General features: G+C 42.7%; 1 protein-coding gene across 1 annotated transcript; it reads left to right on the top strand.

The window, feature by feature from the left end:
* The first annotated feature begins 75 nt into the window (after window positions 1–75).
* Window positions 76–9,994, top strand: LOC149274883 (gamma-parvin-like). Its single transcript, XM_089505166.1, has 12 exons — window positions 76–136; window positions 502–566; window positions 1,050–1,152; window positions 1,524–1,664; window positions 3,045–3,160; window positions 4,588–4,643; window positions 5,235–5,254; window positions 6,310–6,371; window positions 6,585–6,653; window positions 7,370–7,471; window positions 8,470–8,542; window positions 9,921–9,994. Exons 1-12 carry the CDS (start codon window positions 76–78, stop codon window positions 9,992–9,994), a joined length of 942 nt encoding a protein of 313 aa, XP_089361292.1.
* Window positions 9,995–14,420: the final 4,426 nt, after the last annotated feature.

Raw genomic sequence — 14,420 nt, 5'->3', positions numbered from 1 at the left:
GGCCCTACATGGGTCTTTGGGGCAGTTTTTCTGGTTTCGTACATTTGCTGACTGTGCTATCGCTGACAGGAGGCGATGGAGATAACGCAGCTCAGAGACGTTCCTCTTATCGGAGGAGAAGCCGCCGGTCCTCCAGGTATAAAGATTCTTCCGAGGTCGATGAGGTTTGGTTGGGAAGTTAAATGATCTTGGGAAGGATGATGGGAGTTGCAGTCCGTTACAGCTTGGCGCTAACGGTAGGGAAGAGGAGACTGGCAGGCCTTTAGTTTGTGGCCGGTGACTCTGTAAGGATGATGGGAATGGTAGTCTGACAGCCACAAGCTCTCCTCGAGGTATCACTGCGGGTCTCCGGAAGATCATTTGAGTCGTAGATTTTGGGGCTTTAGTGAGAAGAGCGACCCGAGGAGGCCCCGCGGGATGCGTTTTTCCGCCGTGTTGGTTTCGGACGCGATGAACGTTAACTGGAAACGTCTGAATTTTGTCTTTTTTTTTTTTTTAAAGGGGAAACGAGAAAGATTTTGCCGCCGAGCGCTGAGAACGACCCCAAGTTCCAGGATCTGAAGAAGGTGAGCCGGGAAACGTTTTATCCAGTAAATCCTCGTTGGCCCCTGGAGACTACGGGGCCCCTGACTGTGGCTAATCCCCCCCCCCCAAGGATATCTGCTCATAACGGCTGGGAGTAATGCCTCTCGGATTTCAAAACTTCCTGGAGAGACGGGGAACAAAAATCCTTAATCAGTCGTTGGTCTCGTCTTAGATTCAGGAGCCGTATGTCTGTCCCATGCATGTTTAATACCCTCACTGTATCACCCTCTACCACTTCTGCTGGGAGGCTGTTCCTCTTATCTACCACCCTCTCAGTAAAATAAAACCTCCGTACTTTACCTCTAAATGTAATTCTATCCCTGATTTTCCATTAACCTGTTTTTGTTTTTTTCTTTGGCCCCCATTGTATCCATTACTGTGAACTTGATTGAAAATTTGATGCCTACGACTCCGAGTGTGAAAATAGGATTTCTTTCCCCCCCCTTTTTAATTTTTTTTTTTAGTTCTTAATTGAATGGATCAACGACGAGTTAAAACATGAACACATCGTGGTGAAGAGCTTGGAGGACGATCTGTACGATGGCCTCGTCCTTCACCATCTCTTCGGTACGAACCGGATCGCTGCCAGGGAGCAGCTTATCGCGCGCCGTAAAGTCGATCAGCGCCTCGAAACGGCTCAGGTCCTATCATTCCGCTATTTCCACCTGATAGACGTTCCGAGATCACCCACTGTACAGCGCCACGGAATATGAAGGTGCTGTATGAAACAATTAATAAGAATAAAGCTCATATAATGGATGGCGGCATTTAGTGAATATATCCCCAAATTACCGTTAAGAGGCACGTCAATCAAAATGATACAAAGTTACCGTTTGTCCAAAGTTTGACCCCGATACGGGTTCTTCAGATTCTCCGGACCCCCAACGAAGGTTTATTCTTTCTAGATAAACCTGGTTTGTTTGTTTTTTCGTCCGCAGAGAAGATCAGCGGAAATAAGGTAGACGTGGAGGAAATGACGCTGTCGGCCGTCAAGCAGCGGGCGAAGCTGGGAGTCCTACTGGACGCCGTATCCCAACATCTAGGAGCGGCGGAGGAGCAGGAGAAGTGGGCCGCGAATCGTACGTATCATTCCATGTATCAGTCTACCAGGGAGGGGGTTTTTACCCCAGATTCAAGATCTATGGGCGAATTGGCAGATTTTGAGGGTTTTACCCCAATCTCAGGGTCTTGGGGTGACTGGGCAGGTTCTCAGGGTACCCCAGTCTCGAGGTGAATGGGCAGATTGTAAAAGTTTTTACCCCAGTTGGAATCCCTGCTTGAATACAGGTGACTCCATTCAGAACATCTTTACCTCCAGACCAGTCACGGTTTCCATAACGACCTTTATTAGAACCATTTGGTTGCCGTAATGAGCGAGTCCCTCCAATAGGATCTGTGTGATGGGCTATTAAAGGGTTAATATTTGGGGGGTCTCGGGTTCAGCTCATTGAGAAAGCTCGCAGGTATGAGAACCACTGGGGGGCTTTTGTTTGACTCCCCCTTTGGCTGTCGTATGGCTATCTGCCCCTGTCTCGGGGCTTTACTTGCCTGCCGGGGGGGTGAGACGGGGAGCGCGGCCGCCACGACGCGACGCGAGATTCAGATCAACGGACGTCTCGCTGCTACTAGCGGCAAAAACACCGCGCCGAGAAAAGAGCAACCGCGTGTCGTACAACGGAGCCGGAGAATTAGGGTTTCCCTGACAACCGTTCCATCTTTACGTCGCCCCCGAGCAAAACACAAAAATATCAGCAAACTAAAATAATAACGCAGCCCGGTGCGCGGATAGAAGTATAATAATGTATATTTATCTAATGTATATTTCCGTATAATGTATATTTCCGTATATTTCTATATTTCTGTATATTTCCGTATAATGTATATTTCTGTATAATGTATATTTCTATATAATGTATATTTATCTATAATGTATATTTCTATATAATGTATATTTATCTATAATGTATATTTCTATATAATGTATATTTATCTATAATGTATATTTCTGTATAATGTATATTTCTATATAATGTATATTTATCTATAATGTATATTTCCGTATAATGTATATTTATCTATAATGTATATTTCTGTATATTTCCGTATAATGTATATTTATCTATAATGTATGTTTCTGTATATTTCCGTATAATGTATATTTATCTATAATGTATATTTCTGTATATTTCCGTATAATGTATATTTATCTATAATGTATGTTTCTGTATATTTCCGTATAATGTATATTTATCTATAATGTATATTTCTGTATATTTCCGTATAATGTATATTTATCTATAATGTATGTTTCTGTATATTTCCGTATATTTCCGTATAAAGTATATTTCTGTATAATGTATATTTCCGTATAATGTATATTTCTGTATAATGTATGTTTCTGTATATTTCCGTATGTTTCCGTATAATGTATAATTTATACCCGTCTTTCCCCCCCCCAGTGATCTTCGCCAAGGATTTGCTGGCCACCTTACACCTTCTCGTCTCCTTGGCCCAACACTTCAGGTCCGATCTCGCTCTTCCCGCTGATGTTCGCGTCGACGTCGTCATCGTCGAGGTAATAATTATCAATAATCAATAAATTAATTCCAAACAAGGCGAGAAAAAATCAGAACTCCCAACTATCTTCTCCTGGTCAACGGAACCCAGAGACGGTCAAAGTTCCGTGCAAACGTTTATCGACAGACAGCTTAAAACATAGAAACCCAGAAAAAATATCTGGATTCAACAGAAAAAAAAATTCTCTGGGTGATTTCCTGATCACGGCAGAGCTCTCGCTAGGTTTCCTGATCACGCAGCAGCTGGATTAATAAAGATTAAATAATGTGAGAATCTGGTTGGGTTGTTTGAAAACTTTTAGTGGTTTTTGAGTAGAGAAAATGTATTTATTTATTTATTTATTTTTTAGGAAATAAATGTAGCATTTTGATTTAAATGATTTTTTTTCTAAATTGTGTTATTTTGTTATATATTTTAAGTAAAAGGAAGATATTTAAAGATCCTTCTTTCTTGGTTGCTGCGCATGTCCTTGATAATACGCATTAAAGTAACATAAAAAAAAGAGAAAAATCCACTAAATTGGAATAATTGAAATAAAATGTAGCATTTTGACCATAAAAATGTGAAACTTTGTGACATTTTGAAGATGTGCTGAGAATGATAATTAGGTGATAGGGGGGCCTTTTGTTCTTTCTAAAGTATATAAAAAAAAAATCTGACTTTGTTTAAGGAGAAGAAAGTGACATTTTCTTATTTCCTATTAAATGTGATATTTAATGCTTAATGGCAGTTTTTTTTATTTTAAAAAATCCCTTTGATGTCATAAAGATGTCCTGCTGAATCTGTTTGGGGTTGTAAAATGGGAAATGCCCAGAAAGGACGGGATTTGTTAGGTTTTTGTTAGCGGCGGCTTAAAGAATCTGGTGCCGGGGGGGCATTAAGGAAATGTCACCTGTCGGCCTTGAGAGGGTTAAATAATCAATAAATATCAGATTAAAAATATATATTTTTTACCCCAGTTGTAGTTTTTTACCCCATAATATAAAGTTTTCAGGCAGCTGCATATCAGCCGTTTGTATGATTCTCGCTCTGTTATCTGATCCCCGATCTACTAAACCCCCCGACTCCTTATCACACTGCCTGTGGGGAACAATAGAATGTCTCAGTCTTAATAACCAGACAGACTCTCTGACTAATGAAAGTCTATGGAGGAACGGACTTCATTAGCATTGCCATAAAGAATCAACTTTAATGCAAATGAAGTCCGTCCCTCCGTAGATTTTTATTAGTCAGAGAGTCTATCTGGTTATTAAGACTGAGCCATTCTATTGTTTCCCACAGGCAGTATGATAAGGAGTCGGGGTGTATTAATATAAATATTTACTCATCCCTTTTTCTCATTTTCTGAGCTCATTATGTGTGGCATTTGTTTGGCCTTTTTTTTTTCTAATTAACATTTTTGGTGTTTTCTGCTGAATATTACAGCCGACCAAAACTGGGATGAAAACCAAGAAAGCTACCGAATTTATCACTGGCAGCAGGTGAGAGAAAATCCTAGATTCACAGCAAGAATAAGCAAATCCTGGCCCTCCCCCTGCTTTGGACTACAACTCCCATGGACCCAAGGGGCTGTCTGATCATCATGGGACTTGTAGTCCAAAGCAGCCGTTCCCTGCTGTTTCTATACACATTATCGGGGCTTTTAGGGCCGTAGAACCCTGCGATCCCCTCATACCCAGCAAACATTCTGACCTCCTAGAAAAGAGGGGCATCAGGGGAGGAGAGGGGAGCATCAGGGGGGGAAAGAGGGGTACAAGTTTCTGGTGCCTAAAGTGGGAATGGGCAAACTGAACACGGACACTTGGCAGGTATGACATTGTGTCAGAATTCCAAAAGGCAGCTTCCTATAGCTTCTTCTCAAACTATCAGCAAAGATGCCTCCTACAAATATTATAGAACGACGACCATTGTACGGCGCTGCGGAATAGGTTGGCACTATATATATTGTTCCATAAGGTGTTTCTTTCTTTATAATAATGTGGTGGGCAGCGTCGGTGAGCGTCCGTGTTGATAACGTGTCCTGTTTACTGACCGCTCTCCGTGTGTTTTTCCCTCCCCGCGGTTCTCGGCAGAGACGGAGACGCTTCAGCCAGTAAGTGACCTCGTGTTTTATTCATTTCGGGGGAATAGTTTCCGTTAGTGGTAGTTTTTCCTTTTTTTGGCAGAACTAAATGTACTGACCCTCGGAAAGAAACCAGGTATGACTGGGAGATACTGGTCCAGCGACGGTTGCCCTGGCAACGGAGAATATGTCAGGGTGGGGGGGGGCAGAATTCTCCGAGGCCGGATAGAGAGAATGTGGATTCCAGGAGGAGATGTTCTTCCGTTAACCGACACATTGTGTATTCCTAAACTTGCAAATCATCTCTCACCTCGCCACAAATATTTGTCATTCTCCTGTCACCACGGTTACTACCCCTTCAGTGATAAAAATATAGTTTACCAGCAGATCGGCCCCATCCGGCCCCCGTCTAGTCGCCCGTTTCTCCTGCTGTAACGACTCAAACCTTAATCAGTCGTTGGTCTCGTCTTAGATTCAGGAGCCGTATGTCTATCCCATGCATGTTTAACACCCTCACTGTATTACCCTCTACCACCTCTGCTGGGAGACTGTTCCACTTATCTACCCCTCTCAGTGAAGTAAAACTCCCTTCCGTTCCATCTCAGTCTCTGAGCCTCTAGTGTTAGATTCGGGGCTCTCGTTGTAACGTTTCTCCTCCAAGAGCTGAGATGTGAACTCACTGTGATCCCATTAACATACCTGCCAACTATCCCGATTGCCCCTCTGTCCTGCTGTCATTGGGCTAGTTGGGGTATCCTCTGATCTCCCCTGATTGGCCCAGAAATGGGAATAAACCTGTGTTGTTGCCGGAAAGTCCTCCATTGCAGGTCTTAGCATAGCGACGCAGTTATTTGGATAAAGCGGGTAGGTGGCCACACCCCCAACCCCACCCAATAATGGGTCCCGCCTCCACAATCTCCGCCTTTTGTCCCACCTCTGTGCACAGGTGCCCTGATTTGATCCCCCTGGGCTAGAACCATATTGTCTGCGGAATGTTTTTGTTTTTCGCGGAATGTTTTTGTTTTTCGCGGAATGTTTTTGTTTTTGTGGAATGTTTGTTTTTCTGAATGTTTTTGTTTCCGTAGAATCTGATGCGTTCGACCAACTTTTTGACCTGAACCCGGACAAAGTGAAAGACGTAAAACAGGTAAATTAATAAAATGTGGCAATGATGTCATCAACCAAGTGCTATTTAAAGAAAGAAACTTCGTAAAAGGTTAACGTCAGAAAATTACCGACCCGGAAACCCAGCGAGAATTCATGTTTTTTTTGCTCTTCTGATCGAATTCTTTGTAATTTTGTAATAAGAAATATCTTTTTTTTTTTAGTTCATTTTATTTATTTATTTCTTACCCCCCAGGCAATTGTGAATTTTGTAAATAAGCACCTGGCGGACCTGTGTCTGACCGTGACAGATCTGGACTCCCAGGTAGAGAATGAGCCCCCCCCCCCCGCATGCGATAATTACAGGTGAACAACAAAAAAAGCCGTAATTTCCTTTAAATCCTTTAAAATCATTTCGTGAAATTCTAGGAGAGGCAAAGAAAACGAACGCGAAGCTCTTTATGCAGCGCTCTGATTTCTCTTCAGATAAGCCAGGTGTGCGGTTAGGAAAATAAACATCAAAGGAGCGGGGAGGAATAATTGCCCCACAGCTGGGTACTTCAAGGGGAAATCGCTGCAACCGCTAAAGAGACCCCTAAAGTATAACGAGAATAGAGACAAAAGGGAGGAGGAGACGAGGGCCCCGCTCCTAGGAGCTCACATAGAAACCCAGAACCCCTCTGGCACATCGGCCCCATCCGGCCCCCATCTAGTCGCCCGCTTCTCCTGCTGTAACGACTCAAACCTTAATCAGTCGTTGGTCTCGTCTTAGATTCAGGAGCCGTATGTCTATCCCGCGCATGTTTAATACCCTCACTGTATTACCCTCTACCACCTCTGCTTGGAGGCTGTTCCACTTATCTACCACCCTTACAACCTAGAGGAGACATTGAGCAGTTTGTGTGCCCGGCTCTCATAAAACTGTTTACTGGTCTAGAACCTTCTTTGATACATTAAGAACACCGCCATATATAATACTCTGCATTAACCCTTCTTTATCTGCATGGACCCGTCGGCTGTTGTCTAACCTGATTTCTGTAGTTTGCAGACGGGGTAATATTACTGCTCCTGATTGGACAGCTCGAGGGCTACTTCATCAATTTAAGCAGCTTCTTCCTGACCCCAACAACACGCGAGGAGAAGGTACGAAACCGAGCGCGCTACATACCCGAGACGTAAACCTTCAAGCAGGACTGTCACTGAAACCATCGATCCGGGAACTCTCAGGGTTTTTGCCCCAGTCTCAGGGTGAAGGGGCAGATTCTGGGGGTCACACAGTCTGACTCCTTCCTATTCTCCCCCCGCTGTAATCATACAAAAGACTCCCAGTCAGTGCTTTTGCTCCCAGTATGTTATGGTTGATATCCCTGCTTGAATGCAGGTGACTCAATTAAGCGTATCATTAAATAATGGTGGGGCTCATTTTCTCATTGGATGTCGTGTTTTTTGGCGTATTTTTCCCCCCGCGTTCTGTACCTTTAAGCGCCGAGCCATTTGTATCCCATCACAGCTTCATCCTGTAACTAAATATTTGCTCGGTGCCGAGGGCTCGTTGGGGGAGAATTTACATAAATTACAGATATTCACCTGTTTTATAAAAGATTCATGAGTCTCCGGCGGGAGTAATGATTCTCCTGCCGCCTCATCCGCCAGTAAATATTTTATTTATATTGTTGTTCAAATCAAAACATTCGCTGGGATTTGCATCCCCCCCCCCATCCCTCCTGTCTATTAGCAAATGGGAAAAACACTAAATCCTCGAAGCGGATCTGCCACTTTTCCTAAATCCTACATTTAACAATTAATAATAATCCCAGATTACCGTAATATATATATATATATATATATATATAATTAGTCCCCCCCCCGCATGTGTGTGCACAATGGTAGCAGCCGTCTCAACTTCCTGTTCTCAGGATCAGCACATTAGGTTATCTCTGTCCTGTTGCCAAGTTGCTGATCGTTGCTGATTGGTTCAGACATCCTTTGTAAGGGTGGAGGAGAGAACTTCAGGATAGGAAAATCATTGGATAATGGGTGGGGCTAAATCTAAGCCACTCCCTTTTAGTGTAAAGAAGAATCGGATTATTGCGTTTCAGTTCTATTCAACATTCTTTATTACCTACGTTTTTTATTGACAGATTCACAACGTCTCCTTCGCTTTGGAGCTTCTTGTGGATGGGGGAGTTTTGCAGATTCCTATCAACCCTGCAGGTCAGCCTTACGGTACCGCCGTGGGGGGGGGGTGATTGCAAAAGGGGGGGTAATTGCAAACGAGGCCAGGGGTAGTTTGCTTTACCCTGCCCTCTGGGCCAGAAGATACAGTAACATAGTGAGGTTGAAAAATATATAAATCCATAAAGTTCAATTTCCCTCAATATCTTTAATTGCATCGACCAAAGGGAAAACAAAATAATAAAAAAACTAAATTATTTAAAAAAATGTAATTAAAAAACTAAATGATTATTATTATTATTACTGTTATAATAATAATTATTACAGGAATAGTATTATTATTATCAGGGCCGGCCCGAGGCAAAATGCCGCCTGGGGCGAATTTAAAAATTCCGCCTCCCCCCTTATCTACCCTTCCTCTCCCTCCGTCCCTGCCGCCCCCCCCCCCCATTATCTACCCTTCCTCTTCCTCCGCCCCCCCCTTTGTACTTACCTTTCAGCAGTCCTGCGGCGAGTCTCCCTGTTTGGTCTCGGTGCCGGCTTGTAATGCTGAGCGCCGGAAATGAGGTCATCTTCCGGCAGTCAGCATTACAAGCCGGCACCGAGACCGAACAGGGAGACTCGCCGCAGAGGAGAGAGAGAGAGGCGCCGAGCGGGTACTGACAGCTTGGTAAGCGAAAACCACTCGGCGCCCCTTTCTCTCTCTTTCGCTTTAAAAAAAAAAAAAAAGGGCATGGGGCGGCAAAGTGCCCCCCTTCAAAAGTGCCGCCTGGAGCGGTTGCCCCACTCGGCTCCATTGTCGGGCCGGCCCTGATTATTATTTTCAGGAATAGTATCATTATTATTATTATAATGATTATTATTATTATTACTACCCGTATTATTATTATTTGCAGGAATATTATTATTATTTATGTTTATGACTCCTCGGAAGGGCGGAATAATCTATGGGTGAATAATAATAATAATAATAATAATAATAATAATAATTTCTAAATGACTACACGTGACCCCTGAATTCCGTTTCTTAACACAGCTCATTCAGAGAAGCCGGTGTAGAACCTGCGGTCACCACCTCCATGCGGCGCGGAATCTTAAGCTTCGCATCCCTTATTGTGTAGAACGCCCTTCTTTGTTTAAGGGGGAAGCGCAGCTCCTCCAGTCCTAATAATTGCCCCTCGATGATCTGTCATGACCACATTTCCTCTGAATGGGTCTCATGAGAGGTCTCATAAATTGGGCTTAACCGGTGTTTGGTCCGAGACCGCATCAAGCCAAAGCCGGTTTAACTTTGTAAGCCTGACTTAATAAAGAGGGAGATGACTGGATAGCTGCTCAGCCAATGAGATTTTAGTATTGTAGACGAGGGCTTTATTTAATCTCTCCTCCGTATCGCTTCTTGTTTTTATATCTCCAGACATTGTGAACAGAGATATTAAGACGACTCTCCGGGTTTTGTACAGCCTGTTCCTCAAACACAAACGCAGCTGAGAAAAGAAAAGGAGCCGCCGCCGCCGAGTGATCCAACGCCGAAGGAGCCGCCGCCGCCGCCGCGCGTGAAAATGCATTTCTGGGATGAAAATACAAATCCTGGAAGCAATTCAAATATCTATTTTTGTAAAACCCCAAATAAACATATTGTATGCATCGGCGGGGCTCGTTTCATTTATACAGCAGGAAAAGGCTTTTTTTGGAAATGCCGAGGATAGAATGATGGAAAAGATCTCGCCGGCGGCATGGTGTGCAGAAAAGATCAATGGGAGGTCGACCTTCAGGCCGCCATCAGGGGGGTACAGCCAATAGACAGAGACCCCAACCAGACGCTGAGGGGTGCGAAGAGGGGATTTAAACATGCATGGGATAAAGAAGGGTTAATGCTGAGTATTATATATGGTGGCGTTCTTAATGTATCAAAGAAGCACCCGGAACAAGAGGTTCTAGACCAGTAAACAGTTTTATAAGAGCCGGGCGCACAAACTGCTCAATGCCTCCTCTAGGTTGTAAGGGTGATAGATAAGTGGAACAGTCTCCCAGCAGAGGTGGTAGAGGGTTATACAGTGAGGATATTAAACATGCATGGGATAGACATACGGCTCCTGAATCTAAGACGAGATCAACGACTGATGAAGGTTTGAGTCGTTACAGCAGGAGAAATTAATATTTTATAATTATATTAGCTCCGGAATTCACTGAGTAGATTTACTTTACTATTGTAAGAAAAACAAAAACAATATGTAGCAAAACGTAACAAAAGCTACTGCCACAAAGTATCCCCGCCGTGTGGTAAACACCGGATCAGTGCATTAATGCACAGCGAGGAAGTAAAAACGAGTAGATTGTCATTAGATAAAAAATTGCATCAAATTACAATTTTAGAATTTCTAAGGGCAGTAGCTTCTGATGGAAGTGGTGTTTTATAATCTGGGAGAAAAACATCTTTTTAATGATTTCCAAGTGGGCTTCATGCTTCCAGAACACGTCGGTGCCAAGTAAAACCCCCGGTAACAGAATCCGGCTTTGTTTTTCATGGAGCGGGATCCTCCGTAGCCTCCGACCGTGCGTCTGTTCGTTTTTCAGGAATGCCGTCCAAGTTTGTGTTACGCGGTAGATCCAGAATCAACATTTGGATGCTGTGTATGGGGTTTTTGGATGCTGTGTATGGGGTTTTTGAATGCTGTGTATGGGGTTTTTGGATGCTGTGTATGGGGTTTTTGGATGCTGTGTATGGGGTTTTTGGACGCTCTGTAAAAGGTCTTTTTTTTTTTTTGGCAATTCCATTAATAAAACCCAGAGCTCCTGGCGCTCGCGTCAAATATCGCTCTTGGAACCCGAAAGCCGATACATCTACAGCTGAGATAAATGATAATCGTATAACGTGTTCTCTGGATCTTTTGAAACTTTTTGAAATTGTATTTAAAGGGACCGCCAAAGCCAGGGTGTAGCCCAACTTTCTAAGGGCGTTTGATGGCTGGAAGGGCTCCTTAAAGTGGAAATTAAATATTAAAGTTATGGACTTGAAAATAGATACAACATTTCAAAAAATATTATTATTATTATTATTGTTATTATTGTTGTTGTTATTATTATTATTGTTAGTATTATCATTGTTATTATTATTGTTATTGTTATTATTGTTTGTTGTTGTTGTTGTTATCATTGTTATTATTCAGGGGTATTAGATGAGAGCGAAGAGCAAAGTTCTGTTTTTCTATCACAGATACAAAGAATATAATTTTCATCTTTCTAATAGAAAAAAGGATTCATCGGTTGTGATTTACACTTTCTATCCAGCTGCGGCTTTGCCGCTCCGACCTTCTGTTGTTATTTTGCGGTTAATGTGTATTTTGGGAGATTCTCACAAACTTCAGAGTTTATAATCCAAGGAGATTTTACACAGACACCAAAATACAGTCATTTGTATCTTATCCACCTGAAGCCCTTCTTTCCTCTGCCTGAAATGCTTCTTTCTTCCCTGATGCCCCAGAATGTTTGAAAAACAGTGATGTCATGAAATGACTTAATTTTAATTCTAGACTCTGCTGGATTTTGTCTTTTTCACATATTTCACACCAATTTACACTTAGATACGAAGGCTGCAGAGACTTGTTTACTGAGCGGGAAAGAGCGGGGAAAGGATTGGGGGAGAAAACATATTTCCAAAACATCACTTTTTTCTTAAACGCAATTCTGATCATGAAAAAAAATCACCCTCGGGGGTTTGACATCATCAACCCCATCCATCCTAGCCTTAAAATAAGAGAGAGAAAACTGATTAAGGTTTGAGTCTTTTGCAGCAGGAGAAACGGGTGACGAGACGGGGCCGACGAGGGCCGAGCTGCTGGCGGGTTCTGGGATTGAGTAAAGATGTTAAATGAGACGCTCACAGACAGAGCACTTAGCCTTGTAACTCCTTGGAACAGAAAACGTCTCTTAATCCCATAAAAATAACTCTCACACCCCGAGTGGCTGCTCTGCCTCCTCCTGCCAAGAAAGTCCGAGCAGACGCTGCCTTATTTTTAAAACGTCCTTAAAATAATTTTATGATCTCTCTAAGTGACCGTTTTAAATTCCCTTTCAGGCTTTATGTTCTGTGTCGGAATTTTGCTCACTAAAGTAAATCTAAAACTGCATGGAATGTTCTTTACTCTTGTCGTCTTTAACAAAGTATCAAAAAGTAGCAAATTTGGTAAATATGATAAAATAATAAAATTCTGAGGTCATCAGCTAAAACTAAAGTCTGAGAGGCTTAGATGTTAATTTACTTTACTGAGAGGGTAGTAGATACGTGAATCAGCCCCCCAGCAGAAGTGGTAGAGGGTAATACAGCGAGGGTATTAAACACGCATGGGATAGACATACGGCTCCTGAATCTAAGAGGAGACCAACGACTGATTAAGGTTTGAGTCTTTACAGCAGGAGAGATGGGCGATTAGACGGGGGCCGGATGGGGCCGGCAGGTTCTATATACATTAATAATATATTAAGCAACAATGTTTATTCCTATCTTCCTAGACTTTCCCAATAAATCTCTCTGCAGCTGAGCTTTGCTGCACTGCTCTGCTAAATATATTGAGATCTACGCACCTGCAGTAAAAAAAAGTATAATATAGTATTTTTGGAGATTTTTACTATAATTGTAATAATTCCCGTAAACACCCATTTTTCTCCCTAAATATCATTTTCTGGATCTTCAGGCTAAAGCGAAGCTTGTTCTGCGCCATCGAGGTGACGGACACCTTCCTAATAGAGAGGGATCAGACAGAGAACTTGCATAATAATGATTGCTGGAGATTAAGGCTTTAGAGGGGATGAGTGGATTAAAGACGGATTTATGAGCGAAAAAGGTACGTCTCTCGCTAATTCCTCCGATTCTCCGACAGGACAAAGGAGGCGAAGATCTAAACGGCTCGAGAAGGAAAGAAAATGACCGGAGATTATCCGAGTTTAATGTTCATGGTGGAGGCTGAGAGCTGGAAGCTTCTAGATTAAAAGGATTATAATACATTTAAAAGATACGGGGGGGGGGGGGCTTTAATATTTAAAGGCACAGAAACATCTAAAATGCATTATTAGAAAACAAAATCATCTGTGATGCCTACAAGATGTGCCAAGAAAGTGCGACAGATCTGCGTGATTTTTCCTCCCCGTGAAGTTATCGCCTCCTATTGTAAAGTTGCTGATTGTTGTTGATTGGTAGCCTTTGCGAGGGTATAGGAGAGAGAGAGCGTCAGGACAAAAAAATCGATCAGATAGATGCTGCCTCTGCCACAGGCTGCCATCGATCTCAGCTTCCTTGTGGGCCTTTAGTTTTCAATTAAATATCTCAGAAACAATTATACTGAGAGACAAACGGAGCGCAGGGTACAGGGGGGGGGAATCCAATAAATACATTCACTAAAAGCTGTGACGGTTTCCCTGTAAGAGGCGACGCGACGGACCGAATTGTTGAAACTTGAATGGATCAAAATGGGCAGTTCTCTGGTTGGCCTGTAGATGGCAGCAGCGTTCTCAATAACCTCACCGCTCTGTCCTGGTTAGTTACTTGTTGGTCCTAGAAGGAGACCAACAGATTTCCATGGAAATAACATAATCATTGCCCTTCCAGCTGTGTTAAAATAAATTTTTCTAAAAAAAAAAAAAAAACCCCATTAAATTAATGCTTATTTAATTATTTTTAGACCCCCCCCCCAATCTACTGAAAACCCTGGACACCATTCCCACCCATCAGTGCCGCTGAGTGCTGTCAGCTTTGAGTATTTTTAATGTTTCCACTAAGTTTTTTCGCACCGCGAAAAATTTGGTAGAACGAATGGAAAATTTGTCTCTGACCCCAATTTTGTGTGGGTTTTTTTCTTATTTTTTTAGTCATCTACATTCATTGGGGAAATTTGACACGTGGACCTCCCAGATGCCTGCC

The sequence above is a fragment of the Sceloporus occidentalis genome, unplaced genomic scaffold (genome assembly GCF_023333645.1).
Source record: "Sceloporus occidentalis isolate IW3139 unplaced genomic scaffold, rSceOcc1.0.p SCAF_313, whole genome shotgun sequence".
Lineage (NCBI taxonomy): Eukaryota > Metazoa > Chordata > Lepidosauria > Squamata > Phrynosomatidae > Sceloporus > Sceloporus occidentalis.
The sequence above is the reverse complement of the archived record's forward strand: the minus strand, read 5'-3'. Positions and strand labels throughout refer to the sequence as shown.